At 42.3% G+C, this 24,255-nt stretch overlaps 1 protein-coding gene across 1 annotated transcript in view; it reads right to left on the bottom strand.

Moving 5' to 3' along the window:
- The window catches only part of Myh15 (myosin heavy chain 15), a 116,271-nt gene that overhangs the window by 15,314 nt on the left and 76,702 nt on the right, over window positions 1-24,255 (bottom strand). Inside the window, exons 30-36 of the mRNA XM_055593174.1 lie at window positions 23,793-23,989; window positions 19,980-20,329; window positions 16,534-16,658; window positions 13,909-14,024; window positions 6,471-6,663; window positions 5,408-5,611; window positions 1,801-1,926 (exon numbers count right to left, since the gene is read on the bottom strand). Coding sequence (XP_055449149.1) covers window positions 1,801-1,926; window positions 5,408-5,611; window positions 6,471-6,663; window positions 13,909-14,024; window positions 16,534-16,658; window positions 19,980-20,329; window positions 23,793-23,989 — 1,311 coding nt within the window. The remainder of the gene's footprint in view (window positions 1-1,800; window positions 1,927-5,407; window positions 5,612-6,470; window positions 6,664-13,908; window positions 14,025-16,533; window positions 16,659-19,979; window positions 20,330-23,792; window positions 23,990-24,255) is intronic.

Below are 24,255 nucleotides of genomic sequence, written 5' to 3'. Positions count from 1 at the left end.
GACAGAAACAATTGTTAAGGGATGAAGGATTTATCATGGCTCATGGCTCAGGGGAAACAGGACCCACATGGTGGGGAGACATGCTGGCAAGAACAACTTGCAGCTGTGACAGTGTTAAACTTCTGGTCAAGAGGAAAGGTTTTCTGACTGGGCTGGAGGTTTAACATTCCATCTGGGTGGGGTCACTTGGCTAAGGGAAGAACCGCTGAGATGGAGGGTTTATCTTGAACTGTGATGAGGAAGAAAAGGGTGGGATAATTTTCCCTTTCGTGTGATGCCATAATTTTTCTTCTCAGACTGCCTCTCCCTGGGCAGTAGCATACCACACCATAGCCATGGAACTTCATACATGTGCTCATTTTTTTTAATTACTCAGAAAAGTGTCATTTCCTGTTTTCTTCTTTAAGTTTTTTCTAAGCATGCTTAGAAACACTTTGGGATTCCCCCAAATGTTGGTCTTTCTTACTCTTTGTCTAATGCCTCCCTCCCTCTCTAATGCCTCTCTTCCTTGTCTGTCATGTGTTTGCTCTCCATGCCAGCTTAAATGGCATGACTTTTTCCATCCATCCTCCATTCTCCTCCCCTGGGTGGGAGTTGAAGCTTACAGCTAGCCTGCCTTGGTGTTCTTCTTTCAAACCCTAACAAATTGTTCTTGAGCTTCCATTTGAGTCTATTTAAAAATTATTTTAATTAATGAGACTATGAACCCATAAGGAGGCTGGTCATCACCTTGTTCAGAAGCAACAAGATTTTCCAGGATGCTCCTTTCCCAGTGACCCACTAACTCCAGCTAGACCTCACTTCCTAACGGTTCCCCACATCCCACAACAGCACCATTGTTCAAACACGTAAGCCTATGGGAGATATTCCCTATTCAAATGTTAACTTTCCTGAAAAGCAGTATTATTAATATAATTGCTGATGTATAATCTAGCTGGAAGTCCTGTCTCTCCAGTTCTCACAACTTCTAAACAAGAGGATTACCTTCCCTGCATTAAGCAAGGATAAAACTCTGCATATAGCTGCACATTTGAGAGACTCTGGAAAAACCTTCACAGGGTAAGCAGAGGCTGAAATCATGCTCAGACCATTTATCAAACCCAGAAACATCCAGTCCTGGGCCCTGAATACACAAACTTCACTTTCTCTCCATTAATAGCCTTTTCTCAATTGCACTGTTCACCTGCTATGCCTTTTGATAGAAGTACCACACCTGCCCATAGAGGGTGCACTGGAAGGTGGTGTATTTTTCAAGTTGAGCTTAACAACTAACCCTGCACTTAGTGACATCCAGAAAAAGTATCACCATCAGCAAGTTTTAGTTTACAAATAAAGTAAGGTTCACCAAATATTGCCATACTATTGGGGTCCATACCCCAAGAGTAATACGGATTACAAACCATAAGTAGTTTAACCACTCTTTTCAGATCACCATCATAAAGCCGTAACATACCCAAGAAAATGAAAAATTATAAGGAAGCACAGGAAGATTATTTCTAAATACCAGGTATATTGATTCACAACTGAAAAATAGCTAAGCTGAAAAATGAGACTCCTGTTTTCACAGGATTTTGCTTTTAGCCATTCAATCACTCCTTCTCATTGTCAGGGTGAATAGAAGACAATAGCCAATTGGCCTAAGTGTTCTGGCCAATGGAAAAGTTACAGGGTCAGCTAATATTCTCCTGACTATATGGGAGAATCAACGGAATCCATCTGGGCTGCAGCAGGTCCCGCCTTTGAGCTACAGCTGCAGTGAACTCCAGAAGACAGAAATGAGCACACAGCCAACAGGCCCACCTCAGCAGCAGCCCTTTTGGCCTTTTCTTCTGCCTTTTGGCACTCCTGTAGCATCTCTCCAGCTTCCTTCTGTATCTGAGCAACATCAGCCTCCAGTTTCTTCTTCTGGCTGAGGAGGCTTGTTTTCTAAGGAAGGACAGACAGTATTCCGGTTAGACAGCCTGAGACCAGCGATGCACAGGATAGCAGCTCTGGGTAAGAGCAATTGATCACAGTTGGCCATATGTGTTTAAGCAAGATCTCCAGCCCTGGGTGGTACCTTGAACACAAGGGCAGATTAAAAGAAGGGGATTGTTTAGAAGCTCGGGAGAAAAAAAAAAGATGGAAGCCTGAATCGGAAAGGATTCTAAATAAAACAAAAGCAAAAATGGTTTTAGTGTTTAACCTATTGAGGAATGTTTTCCTGCTTTTTCAGTGTGATAGAAACAAGTGTCCTAGATCAGAACTCAGAGTCACCTGCAGCCACCTGGAGGATTCCGGCATGATGCTGCAGGAAGAAAACTGATTCTTCATCTTTGCCCACCTGCCTTCCATGTTACTCTGCAGTGAGGAGGAGGAAGAGGAGGAGGAGGAGGAGGAGGGGGGGGGGGAAAGGAGATGACATAAAGCCCAGCTCCAGTCCCTAGGACCCCATTAAAGGAAGTCCTTTGTGTTCTGAAGCCATGCTGCCCTAGTTCCATCCTGATTGTCCCACTGGAGGCCTAAGCCCCCTTTGCTGCATCTGCCCTGTGTTTGAAGTACAGCTTTTGTGAGCTGTGAAACCTCAGCACAAAGAACGTGAGTAAAAAGCATGGGCTTCCCACTTTTCATTTCTCCTTTCATTTCATCCATTCACATCATCCTTTCCCTTTCCTTTACTTAGAGCCTTTCTCAGAGCAGAGTAAGCCTTGAGCAGAGAAAGAAGGCATACCAGCCACACAGGTTCTGCGTGCCTCCCACCAGCACCATAAAGAATGCCTCTCTCCATCCTGCAGAGGGGCAGGCCCTGTGCCCTGCAGGATTTCCATTGCCTTCAGTGTGGTCTTATGGGTGCTCACTGCACATGACTCCATAGGAACTCTCTCAATGAAGGACAGCACATGTCCAAGCGCTGACTTGATTATGATTTGATGCATAGCACTCACTTAAGCTTTCCTAAGGAGATGAGGCTTTTAACTTCTGCAAATTCAGTGCCTCCCCATTTCCCTGCTTCCAGTTTCAGAGGGAAGATGCTCCAGGTACAATGTGCAGAGGACCATTTGTGAGTTGTCCTCAGTTGTGTGTCCTAAGCAAGTGGTGTTTAAGAGGAGTGGCATGCCTCCTGAATTAATGCTGGACACAGCATCTTAAGACCAGGGGCAGCATCTGAGTTTTCGTTGAGCCTCCATCTACTGCAGAGTTGTGGATCTCATAGGTGAGTGAGATCCAAGCATTAGAATGCTCATGTCAATAACGCCTTTAAGTTTCAGAAACTGCCCTATAGACTAAGGCACCATTACGTAAGTATCTTAGTTTGCTTCTCTGTTGCTGTGATAAAACACTGACCAAAGCCAACTCAGGGGGAAAGATTTCATTTCAGCTTATACTGTCAATCATGAAGGAAAGTCCAGGAAACCTAGAGGCAAGCCATGGGTGAATGCTGCTTCCTGACTAAGGCTTTGTTTAGCCTGTAGTCATATACAACCCGGGACCATCTGTAAGGATCCACAGTGGGATAGGACCTATTACAACAATCATAAGTTAAAAAAAAAAAAAAAGAATACTCCTCTCGCTACCTTTTCCCTTCCCTCTTTCCTTCGGTTCTTTTCACATTAGGACACAGGACATTATCAGTTATGACATGCATATCAAGTGACCTGTCACCAGTGGTTACCATGCATTGCAGACAATGTACAATTACTTTCAAGACATAATCCAATATGCCACATTTTATAGAGATAAAACTTCTAAAGGAGAAAAAAAAAGTGTTATGATTTTTGGGTTTTGGTTTTGTTTTCTTTTGCAGCTGGGTTGAATTCAAGGCGTCATATACTCAAGTTGTGTGCTCTTCCACTGACCAATTCCCTCAAAGACAAGTGTTGAAATTAGTTTAACCTGCTAATAAATTACACATACCCTACAGCATATTTATTCTTGAGCCATGGCTCCCAGAGAGTGATATCATTGCATGAACTTACTATAGACACAAATTAATTGTAACACCTTGTAGTGGATACAGCTCTGATCTCTTTTCCTAGAGAGAGCATTATTGACTTTTGGGGAACAGCGATTCCTACATGTGGGAGTCATTTGATGCTTTCATAATGTGGGATCATATGGGGCTTCAAAGGAGGTCTCTATACCCTGTCCACAAAAGGCTAGGGGCACTTACCAGTCACTGTAGCAATGAAAATGATCCAAGATATTTTCAACAGTACCAAGAATGGCAGTCTGTCCTCAGTTGCTTTAACTCATCCTTCTCAACAGTCACCAAACTCCCCATTTCTATCCACGTCCTTAATTTTTCTTTCTAACACCTTAACCAATTTCTCCCATGTCTTTCAGGACTAGGAATAAAACTATTGTGTGCCTTCTTGATTTAATATAGGATCATTGGGGCATTCTGCAATGTTGCGCGTCCTCTAAGGTACTCATAACAGTACGGCGTGGTTGTTTATTTTTGTCTTCACTAATGTCCTTCACAGGAAGGACATTATTTATCATACTGAGCATACTTATCCAAGTTATAACATGTGACCTAAAAATGCTTGATGCTTGCCATACTTGTTATATCCATTTGTCCCTGTTGTTGTTGTTGTTTCTTCTACCTCCAGAAAAGTGATCTAGGAATCCTGCTCATTCTCACCTACACAAGCTTACAGGAGAAGCCAGAATATTGACGGAAAATATTCAAGATGTTAGAGATACCTGGGAGTCTGAGAAGAGAGAGAACATGGGAATAAGGGAGCAAGCAAATAATTGCAAGCCAGTAAGAACTGTTTATCTCCCCTCTGCCCTCCTGCCTGAGGATTCCCTGACAGTCCGTTCTTCATGCAGAAACTTAGTGTTGCCATTGCATTGTTCCCCGCTAAGCCCACAAAAGCATATGAACTCCTAAGCCCTAGTTTTACAGAATATAACTCTATTTGGAAATAAGGCTTTAAATGAGTTAATCAAGTTAATACTAAGTCATTAAGGTGGGCCATAATTCCATATGTGTGTGTGTGTGTGTGTGTGTGTGTAAAGGAGAAATCTGGAAAAAGACTCAGTTATAGGAGAAAAAGAGGCAAGCAGAGTGCCATGTGAGGACAAGGAATTGAAACAGGGTATCTATAGAGTGTCAGGAAACCCCTCAGAAGCTTTGGGGAGCTGAGTCTCCTGTGGTCTCAGAGGGAGCATGGCTCTTAAAATACCTTGATGTTGGATGACTAGCTCCCCAAAATAAATACATTTGCTTAAAGACATCGGTTGGTAGCGCTTTGTTACAGCAACTCAGGGAACTTAATGTTTGGATTGAAACTTGTGACCAGCTCTTGTGTCACACCTAGGACTTGACATGGCCACCATGAATATCCTAGCTGACTCAGGTATGGAGACTGCTTCTCTCAAACAACTGACTCAGCTCCTGGAAAGAATTAATGGATCCTACCTGAGCATGGAAAAGATTGATCTGTTCTGTGGCTTCCAGGAGCTCTTTTTCTGCCAGCTTGCGCCCACGCTCTGCCTGCTCTTGCAAAGACCTCAGCTCTTCTACTTCAGACTGAAGAAGAGTGTTGTGTTGCTCAACCAGAGCCACCTGTTCCTTCAGATCCTTGTTCTGATACATGCTGTCATCCAGTTGCTGCTGAAGGTCCTGCAAGAGAAAATATGGGCCTGCAGCACGGATCCCTCTGAGTTCAGCTCTTAGCAGGGGGACCGCGGAGCACCATGACACAAAGACAAGTTCTAAGTTCTTGATCTTAAAGATAAAAGCCTTTCCAAGTGACCCCATGAGGAAGCTCTAGGACAGTTTACTGAAGTCAAAGTGTCTTGAGCATCAGGGCAGGAAGCTGTTGATCTCAGCAGCTGACAGGCTGACTTAGAAACAGGGAAAGCTAAACTCTCTGTGCTAGAAGTCAGACAGCAAGCAGGACCAGGACTGCCTCCAAGTAACTGTCCCCAGGGGCAGAGCTTTAGGAGTGTGCAGTGCATGGCTCACTAAGGAGTCAGTTCTTCCTCCTCAGTTTGTCCTTAGCTGCTGTCATAATTATTTCAGCCTGCTGGCTTAGGTCAGACTCTAGGTTATAAAACAATTTTCTTTAGTGCGGGAGAAAGTTTACTTTCCAGGAAGTCTCTGTTTGATAAGAAAGTGCCTGCTGTTGACTTCAAATAATAGCAGCCATCCTCCTGTTTGCACCAAGAGGAGGCTATGAACAGAGCTGCCCTTCTGACATACTGATGTAAACATACCCCAAATGGTATCTTGGGAGCAGATGGCCATACTCTGTTCATTTCATTTCTTTTTCCTATTTAATGCCGTGCTCAGAAAATGGGATGTGTCCCAGAGCATGTATGATCCTGGCAGAGCTCCACCCATTTTCAGGTATGTATGTTCCAGCTTTCTGCAAGGGTAAGATGTGTGGCTTTCTCCTTTAAAACTTCTTTAATCTGCTTTACAGATTTTGTCACTTGGCATAGGTCTATCATTGTCTATTAGTGTAGTTTGAAAGTACCTTCATTTGAGCCTGAAGCTGGCCCAAGGCTCTAGTTGTCTGTGACACCTGCCGGTTGGCAGCACAAAGCTGAATCTCCATCTCTTTGACGTTCCCTTCCATCTTCTTCCTCAGCCTGGTGGCCTCAATTCTGCTCAAAGCTTCGGAATCCAGACTAGACTGCAGAGAACCCACAGCCTGCTGATGCTTCTCCCTGGTTTCAGAACAACATTTGGGGTGAACATCACACACTCAAACTAAAAACAGTTACCTCTTATTTTCAAGTTATGGAAAACACATTAAAATAAACAAAATTCTCAGAGACTAACAAAATAAGTCTAAAGGGTTTTCATTTTATAAACAGAGAAAGACTGACATTAGTTTAATGAGTCTATTCCCATTATAAAAGACTAACTAAGGCTTCTAGGTCAGATTCAACACAGAACCATAAAAACACTAGTATCATCTCAAGGTCCCTATGTTACTTTTGTCTACAACTCATTAAAGGTCTGTAGTAAAGGGGGGTAGTTTTATGTCAACTTATACAAGCTAGAATCATTTCAGAAGAGAGAACCTCAATTCAGAAAATGTTCCCACAAGATGTGGGCAAGCTGTGAGACATTTTCTTTTATTGTTGACAACTGATATGAGAGGGTGCAGTTCACTGTTTGTGGTGCTCCCACTAGGCTAGTGGTTCTTGATGGTGTAAGAAAGCAGGCTGAGAAAACCATGAGGAGAAAGCCAGTAAGTAGCATTCCTCCATGGCTTCTACTCCAATCCCTGCCCCGTGGTTCCTGTCTTGAGTTCCTGCCCTCACTTCCCTTAGTGGTGGGCCTAGAAGTTGTAAGGTAAAATAAATCTGCTCTTCTCCAAGTTGCATTTGGTCATGAAGTTCCATCACAGAAATAGAATTCCTAACCAAGACAAGACAGGGATGATAAACTCTAGGTTTCTTAGAGTGTCTACAGATGAAGAATAGATGTTCTTTAGACAACCATAATACTTAAACTACTTACAAATGTTCAAGAAAAAATAAGTTTGAATGTAACAGGAAAGAGCTTCCAAGGTTGAGATTAAAACAAGCTCAGAGATGCAGCCATACTTTCTAATGATTCAAAGACAGTCTTAAATAATGGCATCAGTTTTTGTTTTGTTTTGATTTCTCTTCCTAGGAGTTTGAAGGACAGTGGCTAATTGAGAAAACTAAGTCCTGTAAAGTATAGAAATACTTTAATATTCTTTTATAAAAAAAAAAAAAGCTCTGTACAAAGTCAAAATTGTAAACTGCTACCAGCTCAGTTACTATCTTTGTATTCAAGAATGAAAAGAAAGGACAGTAGTGGTCCATGCCTATAATCCCAACATTCAGGAGGCAGAGGCAGAATCTCTGTGAGTTTGAGGCCAGCCTGGTCAACAGAGATAGTTCCAGGACAGTCAAGGATACACAGAAAAATCCTGTCTCAAAAACCAAAAATCAAAATAAACAACAACAAAAAGAATGCAAAGAGAAATATGAGCAAATCATGGGACTCAGTTGGCAACGCTCACAGATGGTTGGGCACTTTGGAACTAACTGCTACCTTGTTTGTTGGAACCAACCATTAAAAGCCTCTCCCATAAGATGTCGAAACCACATAGACTGTGAGTCTACAGCCTCTCTTCCTCACCTGTGGCATCACAGGTAGAAAGATTCTGGCTTGCGGAACAACTTTGATGAGTGGCTTCCTTTCCTTTATACCTTAGTTCAGACTCTGGTTTTAGAAGACAGCATTAGTTTCTCCTATTTTAACTTCTCAGTGTTTGGTGATTGTTCATCAAGACACTTTAGCTGCTATCAAAAATCCATGTCAGCATAAGCTCTACCATTGCAACAGAGCCTTAGTCCTGGACACATAAGTAGAAGAAAGACTTCTTCTAATTTTCTTATCTTTATAGAGGCTGTAACAAAAAACAGGAAACACGTGTTTGTCATGGGTCAGACTTAGATTCTACACTGAATTCCCACAGAGTGTGTCCTGAACCCTCATGCTGGTCAGAGAAGGACGACTGTTAGTAGGGTTATAGCTGGTGTTTGCAAGTGCTTCTCAGGTAGGAGATTCCGCTTCTCGTGACCACATTTCATTATGGAAAGAAGAGCCGAGGAAGTAGTTACAGAAAATATGGGAAGTAAGTTTTACAGCATAGCCTAGTGTTAAAGCCGGTCTTCTGTCTTACATGTAGTGCACATCCCTAGGTGCTGTGTGTTTGTTTCACAGATTAGATACCTAAAAGCTTGCAGGCCTATGAACATAATGTGGCCATTGTGGATTAAACTGTAGCCTTCATATTATGATGCTGAAGACTTAAGCCCCAGAAACACAGTACTGTGCTTGGAGATGGGGCTTTAAAGACCTTTGCAAGTGTCTTTAAAGAAGCAATGCAGATAAAAAGAAGCTGCTGGGGAAGGGCCCTAATCCAATAGCACAGAGTCTTCAGAAGAAAAGGGAGAACGATCATGTGGAAACAAAGAGAAAGTAGCCATCTGCCTTCAAGATGAGGACAGAGGCCTTAAGGAAAACCTGCTTGTTTAATCATGACCTCAGATCTATAGTGTCCAGACTGTGAAAACATGAATTTGTATTGTATAAGCCATCCAGTCTGTGGGTTTTTTTGTTTGTTTGGTTGGTTGGTTGATTTTGCTTTGACAGCACCATTGCAAAGTAGTGAAGGAACAGACATACTCTACATAACTTAAATCCTTAAACTGCCCTGTTTTCCTCTGGGGGAAGTCTCTGTTCTGCTTCAGGTAATTCTCCCTACCAGGAGCACTGTGGCCTTATATCAATCCTCTCTCCACAAATGCATTGTTTCAGCAAACCTAGTGTTTCAATTACTAGCTTTCCTGTAGCTATCTGCAAAACTTCATAAATGTTCATGTCAGAGACAGCCCCTGTTCCCCTTACTAGGAAACTCTCTTGGACACAGAACTGCCATGGGCTACATCTGTGCAGGGGTTCTAGGTTATCTCCATCCATGGTCCTTGGTTGGAATATCAGTCTCAAAAAAGACCCCTGTACCCAGATTTTTTAGTTCTGTTGCTCTTCTTGTGGAGCTCCTGTTCCATCCTGTCATTCATCTCCCTCTTCTTTCATAAGATTCCCTGAACTCTGCCCAAAGTTTGGCTATGAGTCTCAGCATCTGTTTTAATACCCTGCTGGGTAGAATCTTTCAGAGGCTCTCTGTGGTAGGCTCCTGTCCTGTTCCCTGTTTTCTTCCTCTTCTGATATCTATCCCATTTGAATATCTATCCTTTTCTGAATGAAAATTGATCATCTTACCCAGAGTCCTCCTTCTTGCCCAGTGGCCTGCTCTTTGATTACCTCCCCCTAAGGGGGAGCAGCCTTACCAGGCCACATAGGAAAACAATGCAGCCAGTCCTGATGAGACCTGGTAGGCTAGGGTCAGATGGAAGGGGAGGAGGACTGCTCCTATCAGTTGAATTGAGGAGGACCATGGGATGAAAAGAGGAAGGAAGGGGAGGATTGAGAGGGGAAGAAGGAGGGAGCAACAACTGGAATACAAAATAAATAAATTATAATTAATAAAAATATAAATTAAAAAATTTTAACTTCATAAATGTTAAGAAGCAGCAAAAAGTTCTATGGTATAAAAGGAATGGCCATGATAATGGCCCAAGTGATGGTAGCAATACAGTCAAAACCATTCACACAGGATCAAAAAAAAATCTAATATCAAAGCTCCCTCAAGCATATCTTCTATAGAAAAATGAAACACTGAGGACTACACAGATGGACCAGTGGTTTATAAGCATTTACTCTTCTCTTGAAGAGGACTCACATTTGGTTCCCAGCACCCAAGGCCAGCTAACAACTTCCTGTACCACTAGCTCCAGAGGATTCAATGGCCTCCTCTAGCAACAATAATAATGATAGTAATAATAATGATAATAATAATATGATGATGATGATAATGAAGGAAAAAGGAAGAAGAGGAGGAGTTTGTGGTCATGAATTTAAGAGGGAGTTTGGGATAAATTGGAAGAATTGCAGGGTGAAGAGAGGACAGAAATTATGTAAATACAGTACACATGTATGACATTCTCAAAAATTAATTTAAAAATTAAAAATATACAAAAAGCAGTATCTTTAAAGAAAATCAGTGCTTTTAATATCTTCACTGTTGTTTCTGTGTTCAGATTATCATAGATTTCTTAGTGGCTATCTAGTCTGACAATGTTACCAAGAAAATAGACCTTCTTAAAAACTGAGTTACTTCTAATGTTAAAAACTAAAGACATAAAAGATTCAAATCATCTTTGAGTTTAAAAGTCCAGCCTACAACACTATACAAAACATCCTGCCAACACCGAGCATTCAAATATTTGTTAGGAGTAAATATCTCTCATGCCAGCTGCTTGGATTTTCTCCACCAATGAGCCTCTCTCCTGAGCTCATTCAGCATTCCCCACCAGACTGACAGAACACTCAGAAGTGGAGAGAGCTCTCTGGTCTATGCTATAAAAGTCTGGCCTTCCCTTTTGCCCTCTTGGCTGCTTCAACTCTCCAGGTTCTGTCTTACTAGACACCTCCAGTTTCTGTGGTATTTTACATAGTTTATGTGAACATAGAGTTTTCAATGTCATCCTGCCCTCAGCTGGTATTTTTTGAGGTCTGTGATTTATACTTATTATTCTTTATTGCCTAGAATTATATGCTTGGGATACATTTCCCCTTCTATTCTATTCCATTTCCTCCTACCCCCAGATTCAGACTACACCTCCAGATTAGAGCAAGGCATTTGATACAATATGTGCTCACAAAGAGCAGAGAGGGCCTGGGGTGATGTGAGCAGTTTTGTGAGATGCTCACCTGTCCTTTCTAGATGTACCGAGTTTAGCCACTACAAGTCATCAGCTAAAGCTTACACTGAGTTCATGCCCAAGCTTTAGCCTCCTCTTCCTTTTCCAGCCCATCACAGCTCATGTTCCCTTTAGCATTCTCCTCTTAAGCATAGATTTTCATTGCAGCTTTTTTCATAACAGCCAGAATCTGGAAAAAAACTAGATGTCCCTCAACCAAAGAATGGATGCAGAAATTGTGGTACATCTACACAATAGAATACTATTCAGCTATTAAAATCAAGGAAATTATAAAATTTGCAGGCAAATGGATGGAACTAGAAAATATCATCCTGAGGTAACCGAGAACCAGAAACACACACGGTATATACTCACTTGTAAGCATCTATTAGCCATATAATACAAGATACCCATACTACAATCCACAGATCTAAAGAAATTAAATAACAAGGAAGACCCTAGGTAGGATACTTAATTCTTATTTAAAATGGCAAGAAAAGACACCAAAAGTGGTTGAAGAAAGAGAACAGGATGGGAGCCTACCATAAATGTCCTATGAAAGACTCCACCCAGCAAGGGATTGAAGCAGATGCTGAGACTCACAGCCAAACTTTGGGCAGAGCACAGGCTGTCCTAGTGAAGAATGGGGGAATAGATGGACTCAGAGCAGACAGGAGCTCCATAAAAGACCAATAGAGCCAACAAATCTGGGCCCAAGGGCCTGCAGAGACTTATATACCAACTAAGGACCATGCATAAAGAGGACCTAGCCACCTGCTTAGAGATAGACTAAAGGCAGCTCAGTCTCCATGTGGGTCCCTAGTAAAGAGAGCAGGGACAGTCTGACATGGACTCTGTTGCCTGCTATTTGATCACTTCTCCCTGGTGGGATAGCCTTCCCAGACCACAGAGGAAGAGGATGCAGGCAGTCTTGATGAGGCTTGATAGGTTAGGGTCAGATGGTAGGGGAGGAAGACTCCTCCTTTCTTATGAGTAGGGGATGAGAATGGGGGGGAAGAGAGGAAGGATGGGAGAGGGCTGGAGGAGATGAGAGAGGAAACTATATTTGGGATGTAAAGAGAATCAATTATAAAAAATAAATTTAAATTAAAGAAACTTAGCTGTTTGGATCTCTGACTTCCTCTGCACTGATGATTATAATTGGGGAGCTGTTCTTCAACATTCAGATGTACCTGACATGACACAGACTCTCTGAGGATTCATTTTCCTCACTGGGTTTATTTATAGCTGAGGTTTGACGTTAACTAAAGTCAAGCTATTTTTTTAAACTATAAAAGGGTTTGCTCATTTTTATTCCTTTTGTACAAAAATAGCACAAATACTAGGGTTTTATATGTTTGCCCCTTTTCTAAGAATTACTTCAGATATTCATAAGTACACCAGATTTCTTCACTACAGCCAGTTCCACAAAAATGCTTATGAATGAGTGTTGAGTTAAATCAGAGCACACAGAAGGATAAACTTGGCTCCAAATCCCCACTAAATATTGACCATCTGGAAGTTTGTGTAGAAAACAAGCTATGGGAAAAAGCCTAGTTCAACAGAACCTGTTAACATGGCATTGGCTTGTTTTGTCTGTTTAACGAAGACATTGACCACAAGTTGCCAGTTGAACTTCAGACTACTATATGATCTTCTTTGCAGACTAATGGCATTGGTTAAGGGAAAGGTTCTCAACCTGTGGGTCATGACCCCAACCTACACTTTCATAAGGGTCACTTAAAACCATTGAAAAACATAGATATTTATACTACGGTTCATAACAGTAGCAAAATTACAGTTGTGAAGTAGCAGATAAAATGATTTTATGGTTAATCATATGGGTTAATCATAAGGGTCACCACAACATGAGAAACTGTATTAAATGATTGCATCATTAGGAGGGTTGAGAACCATTGGGTTAAGGGGACAGAACAGCCGGAGAGATAACTTAGTCACCTCTAACTGTAAGCTGTAGATCTGTAGAATGCAAAGCATTCTTGAAGCGTCAGCTTCCTGATCACCCTCATCATCTTCTGTGGCATGAGGGGCCACTTTGTCCCCTCCTTGAGAATCTGAGCAGTAGAGTGTCTAAAGTCATCAGCAAGGAAGTAAAGAAATTGTTCAACAAGGGTCCAACAACTGGAAAATCTGTCTCATTCAGAGACCTGGCAGGTAAGACTCCACTGTTTCAACAGTCTTTCTCTTGGCTCTGCCTTCTCCCAAGGGACAGACTTTCTCTCCGCTCCAACATTAGCTTGAAAGCACAGCACCAAACATTTTTGTCCTTTCTTCCATGGTTCAGCATCTCAGTTTCCTATCTTTCACTGAACGAGACCCGATAGAAGCAGACTCACACACTACAGGTTGTCTTTACCCAATACAGTCCTCCCCACACTAGAGAGCAGAGAACCACAGAGCGGGCAACGGCTGTATATAAGTATTCCTCCTTAAACAGTGAGGGAAACCCTAGTGTCAAGTTAGACCAAGTGTCCCTGGCCACGTTCTGGCAGGGGTCATGAAAGCAACCCTACAGTGACTTCTGTTCACTCTGGGACTTCGAAGTGCATGGCTGCTGTTCAGGAGCATCATCCTAAATACCTCAGCCTCTCTGCTTCTTCCTCTTTCTCCGACAGCTTCCTTTCCAGCTCTGCCTTAGCTTCTGAGAGTTCAAGCTGGATACGAAGGATCTTGCTCTCATTCCGTTCCAGAGCTCCCTGTAACAAAATTCACCCGAGGAAGTCTCTTTTTGAACAAAAATTAAATTATCTTCCCTTAAAACCTATATCACGAATGTAGTTCTCTTTAGAGTCACTGGATGAGAGCTAGGTTCAAGTCAGGTCCCTGAAGAGTGAGACTAGGACAAGCGGCAGCTTTCATTCATCATTCATATCTAGCTCTGACATCATTTGCTCCTTGAATAATAGGAAAAAGCATATATATGTATGCATATATATATGCATATATAGGCTGTTTCCTTTTATAAATAGAAAATCTCAATCAGCTGTCACTGTATTTGATATTTAATTGCTGACAGTCATTTTAATTCATTCTATCTTGGAGTGAATGACTAAAAGCATCAAGACTAGAATAGAGAAGGTGCTAACACCTGCTCAGAGTCATTGTTTATTTTGGACATCTAGGAACTCAGTAGATAACGCTCTCAAAGTGAGCCATTTAATTATTACTGTTTTATTATTCTTACAAAGGGGAGCTTTAATGGGTAAGAAGATCTTCTGGAACTGAGTAGTCAAATAATAAAGGCCAGGGACTTTCTTTCCAGGGATGCTCTTAAAGGGTCATTCAATTTTAAAAGTAGAAATTTGGTTTAAAAAAAAAAATCTTCAAAGCCTTTTTCTAGGTAAATACGTGTTTAAAAAAATGCAAACAAGCAAACGATAACATACTGGAGGAGTAGCGACAATAGAGCAGCACACACGTGAAATGAGTGCTGTTGGCCAGCTAAGGCGGACGGTCCCGAGAGCAGGGAAAACTGCATCTTCTCTACGGAGTGTGTTTTAGCTACCGCGAAGAGTAAAACTGTGTAGTAATGGTGACGCGGTGACAACAAAACTAAGCCGCTGGGGATGTTAAGAAAGCCCCCTTCGTTCTTCTCTCAACCCTGATAGACATGAATCAAAAGCAGCTGAAACTCACCCTCTAGAATGTACTAAGGAAGTGAATCTTTAAAGGTGACCTCAAATCATTTGAGTCTTATGGCTTCAGAGATCTGAATGTTTATAAAGCCGCACCCCCAAAAAGAAATAGTCCAAAGTTACATACACATGCAGAAAGCATTTTTGAGGCTGAAGTGACAACGCCACAAGAGGATAATGATATATGCTGCCATCTTGTGGTATTGAGTGGTACCGGTCGTAGTGTTAGATCCTTAATACACCTTAGATACGATTGCTGGTTCATTTAATATACAACTAACCCAGTATACTATACAAAACTAAAACTGCCCCTAAAATCATATTTTATTGCTATAATGTTTAAGTATATGATAAAATTTATTTCTTTTATTTAATATGGTGCTTTTAGAAAGCCCCAAGCTAAAACAGTCAGAGACCCAAAGTAAATTAAAAAAAAGTTCATCAACTTTGCACAAAGCAGCCTTTTGAAGGAGTTTTCAATTAAATAAAGAGATCCTAGAAAAATTTTTATGAAAGGGGAGCGATAAGTGAGTTAAGAACCCTTTACTTCAAAACCACACACAGAGGCTGCACATCTGCCTCGCCAGTTTCCTATACAGCTGGAGTGGTGAGGTCCTTCTAACAATGAGTGTTTGGACAGAGAAGTTCTGGCATCTTAATTTTCTATTACCATACTTCCCAAGAGGCTCCATCTACAATGCTCTACCACATCTTTCAGAACTCATTTCCTCCACTGGTAGGGTATGCGTATTTTAATGTGTCCAGAGAGCTGTTCAAGGGGCTGCTTCAAGATGAAACTCCGTCAAGAGCAGAGAGCCTCTGTAGAGCTAATACCAATCAAGCACCTAGATACTCTGGAAGGGTGACATCCTTTTCCGGACCCATCATCTTCTTTGGCATCAGATCTTCTCAGAGGTCCTGTCAATCACCTAGTCCACTTCCAGGAATAAAGCACAGGATGTTTCCAGAAAACACCCCTGTCAAAGACTGGGAACACAAATGGCCTCTCAATGACAGGATATCTAAGAGTCTCACTTGGAATGTCATCTCACCAACAGATGGGGGGAGGCATTTAACAGACTGTTTTGAGAGGGCATTGATATAAATTTATTTAAATTCCCAACTTTGGGTAAGTGCTCACTGAGTACCCTACGGGCCAACAGTCTTCTAGCAAATGCTCCCCCACGTTAATATCTCAGGAAACCCCACGGGACCTAGTTTAAAAGCAAATTCTGATTCGATAAAGTTGGGGACAGGGCAGATATCCTGAAAGTCCAACAAGTTCCTGGATGATCATTTATATGGTCTGTGAGGGGTGCAGGCTAGGGAATAAAGTAAACACATCATGGTGGTTTTCGCTCTGGTTGGGGAATTTGCATTTGCTGATAATTATCTTGCTCTCTGTTTCCTCTGTAAAATGGAGACAAAAGTCCGCTGGGGTGATAAAAGCTTTTGGTATTGTGTATAGCATATAGCAAACGCCTGAGGAAATGCCACAGCGTGGTGGCTATTTCTAATGTTGGCAGTTCTGCTTTCCCCTCAGAGAACTTCTCCCTCCCTGGCAATCTACCTCTGCTTCTTCCAGCTTCACTTGGGCTTCCATCTTCTCTTGTTCAATCAATTTCTTGGCCTTTTCCAGTTCGGCTACATTCTTGATCCCTTCTCTCACCTGGTTTGTGAGATTACAAATCTGCTCTGAAAGAGAGAAGATCGGGCATGTTAGAGGACGCTCACTCTACACAAAACTTCTTACTGGGACCATGTAACCCTTGGCAACTTCATGGGAATGCAAACCCTCACCCACAGAGAAGCATATTTGGAACTGGGGCTGGAGGAACAATCCCTTCCTCACTGTATTCCTTTGTCATCTGCCAGACGATGACCTCAACAATTAGTGCTTCTCAGGGTCTCGTGCAGAGGACCGCCTGTGTACCTTCACCAGGCAGCTCTGCTTGCTGGGACCACGCAGACTTCACCTGGACATCCTCTCTCTCACACACACAACAGAATCCCTGCACTTCGGTGGACAAGGCTTGATGTCGGCACCGCTGCTGCTGAACCAGCCACTACTCAACACTGGAACAGAACCCTTAATCACAAGCAAGGTTCTCATCTACAGCAGTCCCAGAAAGGCAGAGGGGCCCCTGGAAAGACAATGGCTGTCACTTCGGCACCTGGCAGTGCTGGCTAGCCTGGCATGAACTCAAAGCCTGTGAGGCCAGCAATGAGAAATCTCTACTACCTGATGCCATCTTGCTGGGGTTGGGTCTGACACTTCAAGAAAGGAGGCTCTAGTTCCTAGAAACTTGGGGATTTGCCCAGCCCCGGAGAGGAGAGAACTTCAGCTCACCTGTGCCTCCGGTTCTCAGTCCTGGCCAAAGACAAAATAGGTCACACTTAGTGCCAGATGTGGGATATATCTCTATGAGTTGTTGGGTTGTTTGTTTATTTCTTGAGAACCAAGAGCCCCTCTCAGAACACAGGCTATTGACATTTGTCTTGGTCGACTACCACAACTGAATGTTAAGACCCTATTTCCAGACACACTATTTACTTTGGTTGCAGGAAATAGATTAGCAAGCAGGACCTGAGCAGAAGCCTCCAGAAAGGGCTATATACACTGCTTGTGGGGGAGGACTGGATCATCAGTGCTCTCACCGTGAACTCTGCATGATACAACACTGACCCTGAAGGCAAGATACACTCACTGGCACAACAGAAGCATGACTGCTGTGGGGTAGCCCAACATGTGCTGGGTGTGATTTCCGGTTCTCTCCACACTATGAAATTCATATCGGGTAACTATAAACCTGGTCAAGAGCCTGGTGCTGGGGAAACCACAGGCCTCAGTGAGGAGCCTATTACTGCTGCTTTGCTAAAGAACATGCTGTCACACTGCCGTGGTGGTGTTGATGTTTACACTCACGAAGTAGTGCTGCTTGCTGCCTTGGTCAGATAGGCTTCTCTTTGCAGGGGGCAGCAGTTAATATACAGATCCGCAGCTGACCTAAATGCTGAGTGGCTGCTGAGAGGTCCAGCCTGCACTACATACCTATAGTGTTCCCTTCCAAGCTTAGGGAAAATGGCAGAAGAGGACGCAGAAAGAATGTTAAGAGCCCGGGCTGGAGAGATGGCTCAGCCGTTAAAGGCTAGGCTCACAACCAAAAATGTAAGAATGTAAGAGCCCGAGGATGGTCAAAGGGTTGTAAATACTATCTCTTGAACATACATAGATGTCATAACATGAAATCATGTCACTCATGAGATCACGGCAGCTGTGATTACCCCAAGACATGCACAAGACAGGGAGCTACTCATCATGAATGGGGGAGGGGCTGATGAGGCTCCAACCTGCTCCAGCCATCTGTAGGCAGTCCAGTCATTGGCTACTCCAGCACAAGGAGTCATTTTCCTCGGTGCTATACCCATTGGTTTTTGTGCCCATGTTCCGGTAAAGCTGCAATCCATTCTCGTGCAAGCTACACTACTTAAACTCAGCATGTTAACAACAACAACAGCAAAGACGGGAATGTAAGAGGCAAACTTGTAGCAGAAAAAAGAGGTTCAACAGAAGGAGGGAGATAAGAGAGGGGATAATGGTGGTTTCACATTATTAAAATATATTACATATATGCTTGAAATTGTGAAAGAATAATAATCCCAAAATTCTTGCAAAAATTAGATAAAAGGGCATATGAACTAGAATCCTTTTCTGCTAAGAAAAAAAAAAAAAAACCTCAAAGCAGCTTTTTCTCAACTCTGACTATACCATTTGATCATCTTAAGAGCTTTAAAATAAAAGCTCAAAACCACGCCCCATCCAAGGCCACCAATGGGACCCAGACCTATGGCCTCAACTGGGAGGTTATTAAAAATGAAAATTCATATGCTTCACCTCAGATCCACAGCATCAGAAGCTCTGTGTTGGGAGTGGCTGTCTCTTCCCAGGTGGTACATGGCTAAGCTCTCTGGCCACTGGTCTAGGACATTCCACAGCCCAGTAAATGAGTTCATTGTGGACTGGTACAGGGCAGCAGAGAGGACTCACTCACCCCTCCAATAGCAATGAACTTGCTTCCAGGGCACTTCAGGGATGTCATGCATATCGCTGTAGGCGTTAGAATAACTTGGCAGTCTCTTTGAGTTACTCTTTGGCAATATACCAAAAAGTTTAAGTCTATTTCCTTAACTCATCAGTTTCTTTTCTAGGAACCTACTCTACTGAAATATTTTACATATGCATAATATATACATCTGTATGAATGCATAGGATATAATTATTCAGATTGTGTATAATCAGGTTTGAAATTAGTGAGATCTAGTTAAATAGGTGTTAGGTATACTTAATATGCAGTTTGGATTTTTTTTTAAGAATGTAGCCTATCTCCAAGGCTTGGCATGCTAAGAAATACAACATCCGTACATAGGACAGTAGCACAGTTCAGTAAAGCATGCACAGACAGGAGTCCAGATGGTTGGGCTCAAATCCCAGCTCTATAACTTATGAACTGCAAATTCAGACAAGTAACCTAACCTTGAATTTTGCAGGTTGAGGACAGTCACATGAAGGCCAATCTCAGGGTTAAACCATGAATAAATGAATGTAGAAGAACCCAACATATAGCATGGGTTACTGAAAATCTTAATGTATTCAAAATATACTGATGACTGAAAAGTAAATGGTACAGAAAATGTATAATTTGGGTAATATAGTCCTATAAATATGTATGTGGGAAATCTCAATAAGGCTGTGGAAATGAAAAAAAAATTCTTGGGAGAGTGCCTTCCTTATAATAAGTGGATCAAAGGTGTGGCCCTATTTTTACTTTTAGAATTAATTCAATACAATAACATCTACAGTACTTTTTTTTTTTCCAGAGTATTAAAACTTTGAAAGTCAAACATGGATGAGAACATGAAAAATGTCAAGGCTCTCCACCCAGGGAAGATAGCTTTGCCCTGAAGCCAGGCTCTACCCCAAGCCCTTGCTTTGGTTGCATGCCCAGCTGACAGTACCCTGAAGGTCCTGGTTCTGCCTCCTCAGAGTCTCCTGGGCTTCGGTGCTCTCCTCACAGGTTTGCCTGAGTGTGAGCACCTCAGAGCTGAGGGCCCGGGCCTCCGTCTGAGAGGCCTGCAGCAGCACCTGGGCCTCCTCCTGCTTCTGCTTGGAGGCAGCCAGAGCCTCCTCAGAGTGCTGCTGCTTCCGCTCCAAGGCAGCTGCCACAGAGCGCGCCTTTGCCAGGTCAGAAAGGGCGTCCCCCAGCTCCAGCTGCAGCCTGTGCCTGGCCCTCTCCAGGGAGGCATTCCTGGCATTGGACACCTCCATGGCTTCTGCAGCCTCCTGCAGTCTAATCGCCAGCTTCTTCCTGAGGAGAGAGCCAAAGGGTACAGTGAGTGAAACCAACACTGGGCAGCCTGTGCCTCTGGCTTAAGCATCAAAGCAGTCAGTGTCTTGTTGGCAGAGCGGGCTTCCTGCTGACCCCAGCCTCTGGCTCCTGTGTCCACATGGATGCTACTCCTCCCTCTTTACCAGCCTGGATCTGGAACTCGGACTCTCTTTAAATTCCTATAAAGAAAGATTTGCTTACCCTAACACTTTTATAAAGATATTATGAAACAGATCCTTATATTTAGATGTAAAGATATCACTGACATTTCAAAAGAAACAGGAAAAAGAAGTTTGCTTTGAACATTTTGATACAGTCCCTAAACGGTTCCTTGAATGTGTCTTCCGGAGAACTCTCTTGTTCTCTCCAGCTCAGCCTCTTTCTGAGTGCTTCCCAGATCTTACAATTCCCTCTTCTCTTCCTTAGCGGCTTGAATGGCCATATTTGCGTTCAGCCCAGATCCACCTACCGCAGGGCTCCTTTCACAGACTTTGCTGTCTCAGCCTCCCCGACACCTTCCGTATTAGAGGGATGTGGTCAGTGGTGTGGACTTCCTCTGTCCATGTAGTGTAAGGGTCTTGGGAAGTCCGGTGCATGGACTGTGTTTTCCTGCCTACATGTCCTACAGAAATTCAGCTGCACCATTTGTACCACTCAACTAGCCCCTAACCCCAAAGCGGTGTGATAGGGCTCCCCGTGTGTGGGATGCTAAAACAATCTATCTGTGCATGTTATCTAGAAGGCCCTGAGCTCCGCTCCTTCCTTGTTCTCTGGCTTTATAACATCACACTTCAGTGTACTTTTTTATTTTATTTTATTGTATATAATTTACTCACTTTATATCCTAATTGTAGCCCCCTCCCTCATCTCTTCTGGATCCCATCCTCCTTCCCTCTTCCTTCCCATCACTGTCCCCTAGTTCACTGAAAGAGGGAGGCCTCCTCTCCTACTATCTGACCCTATCCCATCAAGCCTCATCAAGACTGTCTGGAGCCTCTACCTCTGTGGCCTGTCAAGGCCAAATCACCAGGGGGAGGTGATCAAAGAGCAGGCAACTGAGTTCATGCCGGTGACTGCCACTGCTCCCCTTACTAGGGTTCCCATATGGAGACTGAGCTGCCTAAGGGCTACATTTGAGCAGGTGGTCTAGGTCTCTCCAGCCATGGTCTTTGGTCTTTGACACAGGCCTCACCCCCACCCCCTGGGCCCAGAATTTTTGGCTTTCTTGGTGTCCTCGTCGAGTTCCTGTCCTCTCAGAGTCCTTTCCTTCCTTTTCTTCTTCCTTAAGACTCCCTGTGCTCTGCCCCAAGTTTGGCTGTGAGTCTCTGTAGCTGCTTTGATCCCCTGCTGGGTAGAGTCTTTCAGAGGACATCTATGGTAAGTTCCCACCCTGTTCCCTTTCTTCCGGTATCTATCCTGTTTTCCCTTCTGAATGAGGATTAAGCATCCTCCCTAGGGTCCTCCTTGTTTAGCTTAAGTCTGTAAATTTTAGTATGTTTATCCTATATTATATGCTTAATAAGTGCTTATAAGTGAGTGTATATCATAAGTGTCTTTCTGCTTCTAGGTTACCTCACTCAGGATGATCTTTTCTAATCAAGAAATTTGCAGGCAAATTGACACACTTTCTCATAAGAAATTCTGGTGCTTACACCAGCCTAAAAGAGTAGGATGCTAAAATCATATGTATTTTAACTACACCTATAGTGACTGGCACCATAAAAGTGATCTGGTTTGGGTGACTAACTATGCTGGTTGTCCCAAGACTGAGGGTTTTCACTGGAGACATTTAACATATATTTGTCTGGGAAATTTTATCATAAACTGGACACACTAATTGCTAGCATTTCATTGATAATTTGCTCTTTGTTTGAAAGCAACTACTACTGTTTTGTGCCATAACTTTCCAACAACATGTACTTACTCAACTGCCTAGCTTTTATAAAGAAATATGAGAGATTAAGAAACTAAAAACATTGTTGTCAGAGCACAACCACGCAATAGGCTCAGGAGAGGATCTTTCACTCTCCAGCTGAAAATCACAGGACTTCTCACTTCTCTATAGCTGTTTGCCTCCCTGGGGTGATTAGGAGGAAAAGTGTGATACAGTAAAAGCATATTTATATAATATTCAAATAATATAAAAACAAAACTATTCAAATATTACCATGCTACCTAGTATTTTTTCTTTGTCACCTACCACCAAACCAATGACAACAAATGTGTGATTAAAATGCATTATTTACATTATCTATCTGCATTCTTAATTCTTTCCTTTCTTTCTACCTAACAAAAAAACACAACTGTCAACTAGAATGATAAGTAGAAACTTTCCATTGAAATTTTCAGTCACTAAAAAGAAAAATAAAAAAAGCTTATTTAGAACTGAGTGGCAGATTGGATATAAAGGGGTGTTTCTGGTCAATGCTCCATTTTTCTGGGGTCCAGGATTTTGTAAACCCCTAGTGTTGGTATTTTTAGCATCTGTCATTCCTATGCCCTTCTTGAGCTTCTGTGGATGGAGGTGGCTCATTTGGTTTCCTGCTGGGACACAGCATACCAGCTGTTCTGTAAGTACACAACATCCCCATTCACAGTTCAGGTAAGGAACTGAACATTATTTCAGGTTGAAGCCTAAAAGAATTGTATTGGTCATTCTTGGATATTTGCCAAGATATCAAATATTGTTCTATTAAGTAAACCTTTAATGGCTGTAACCTGTAGAGTCAGTTTTATATGTTCTCTCAAACACACATTCACTCAATCCATAGGCCAATAAGCATGTCAGTTCTACTCTTTGGTGCTGGATCTTGGACTATCTGGCTTCCTTGCTCTTAAAGATTCTGAGAATAGCTTTCTAAACTATTGTGTGTCATTAGCTATAAAGCTGAAAGTCTATTTTTAGGAGTGTTCCAAGGATGAATTCTTTAAAAGGAGCCTTTGTCCCATAAGACAAAGAATATATATGAGAATAAAGGTTAACATGTTTCCAGTTGTCCCTTCTCCACAGAATAATTGATAGTCTCCAAATCTTATACCAAAGACCAAGTACCTCTAATGATGGACACACATACATAAACGAAATCAGTCATTTGTTGCAGTAAATAAAGTATAGGTTTACAAGTGCTAGTGACCCAAAATTTTTAAAGCATAACTCAAAGTCCCAATCTTCTAGAAAGATTTTATTATGCTCTGAGAAAGCGCCTTTTTCTTTATCTAAGACATTTTAGTAGTCTCAATCAATTATAAAATATTATAATATTTTAGCCCCTCTAGACTACATGCTTCTCTCCAGAAGTAACTGTTTCATCTTTTGTCTTGGACTTATTAAAAAAAAACTCTGGAAGGATTTGTTAAACACACAGGATGAGGAGACACTGTCATTACTCTCATTCTCTTATGTGTGACCAATTGAAGGTTGAGAAAGCCTTGACCTACTCACTTGGCTTCCTCCAAGTCTTCAGTTCTCTGGATAGCATCATGTTCATACTTTGTTCTCCACTGCACTGTTTCCTTGTTGCCTTTGGATAGAGCCTGGTGCAGCTCAGCCTTGATCTCTTGTTCTTCTTCATACTGTTCTCGTAGAAGGTCATAGTCATGCTTGGCTGACTGCAGGGCATGGGCCAGGGCACTCTGAGACTGTAAAAGGCATACTTTTAAAAACAGGCACGTTTTACCATTAGCAATGTGATCTTTGGAAGTGACATACTCTTTTCAAGTAAAGCTAACACTACCTATAAAATTCAAGTTGAACATTTCCTTAGCATTTCCCAGCAAGGAAATGCTAAGGAAAGACTTTGGGAAAAGACAAAAAGGACAGTTATATAACCTGCCATTAAGACAGGAAATACATTTATATTTAAGGAAATGGCAGCCTGACTGCGTGAATTTCAGTAGAAGAAATG

The sequence above is a fragment of the Psammomys obesus genome, unplaced genomic scaffold (genome assembly GCF_907164565.1).
Source record: "Psammomys obesus unplaced genomic scaffold, mPsaObe1.curated_primary_1811, whole genome shotgun sequence".
NCBI lineage: Eukaryota > Metazoa > Chordata > Mammalia > Rodentia > Muridae > Psammomys > Psammomys obesus.
The sequence above is the reverse complement of the archived record's forward strand: the minus strand, read 5'-3'. Positions and strand labels throughout refer to the sequence as shown.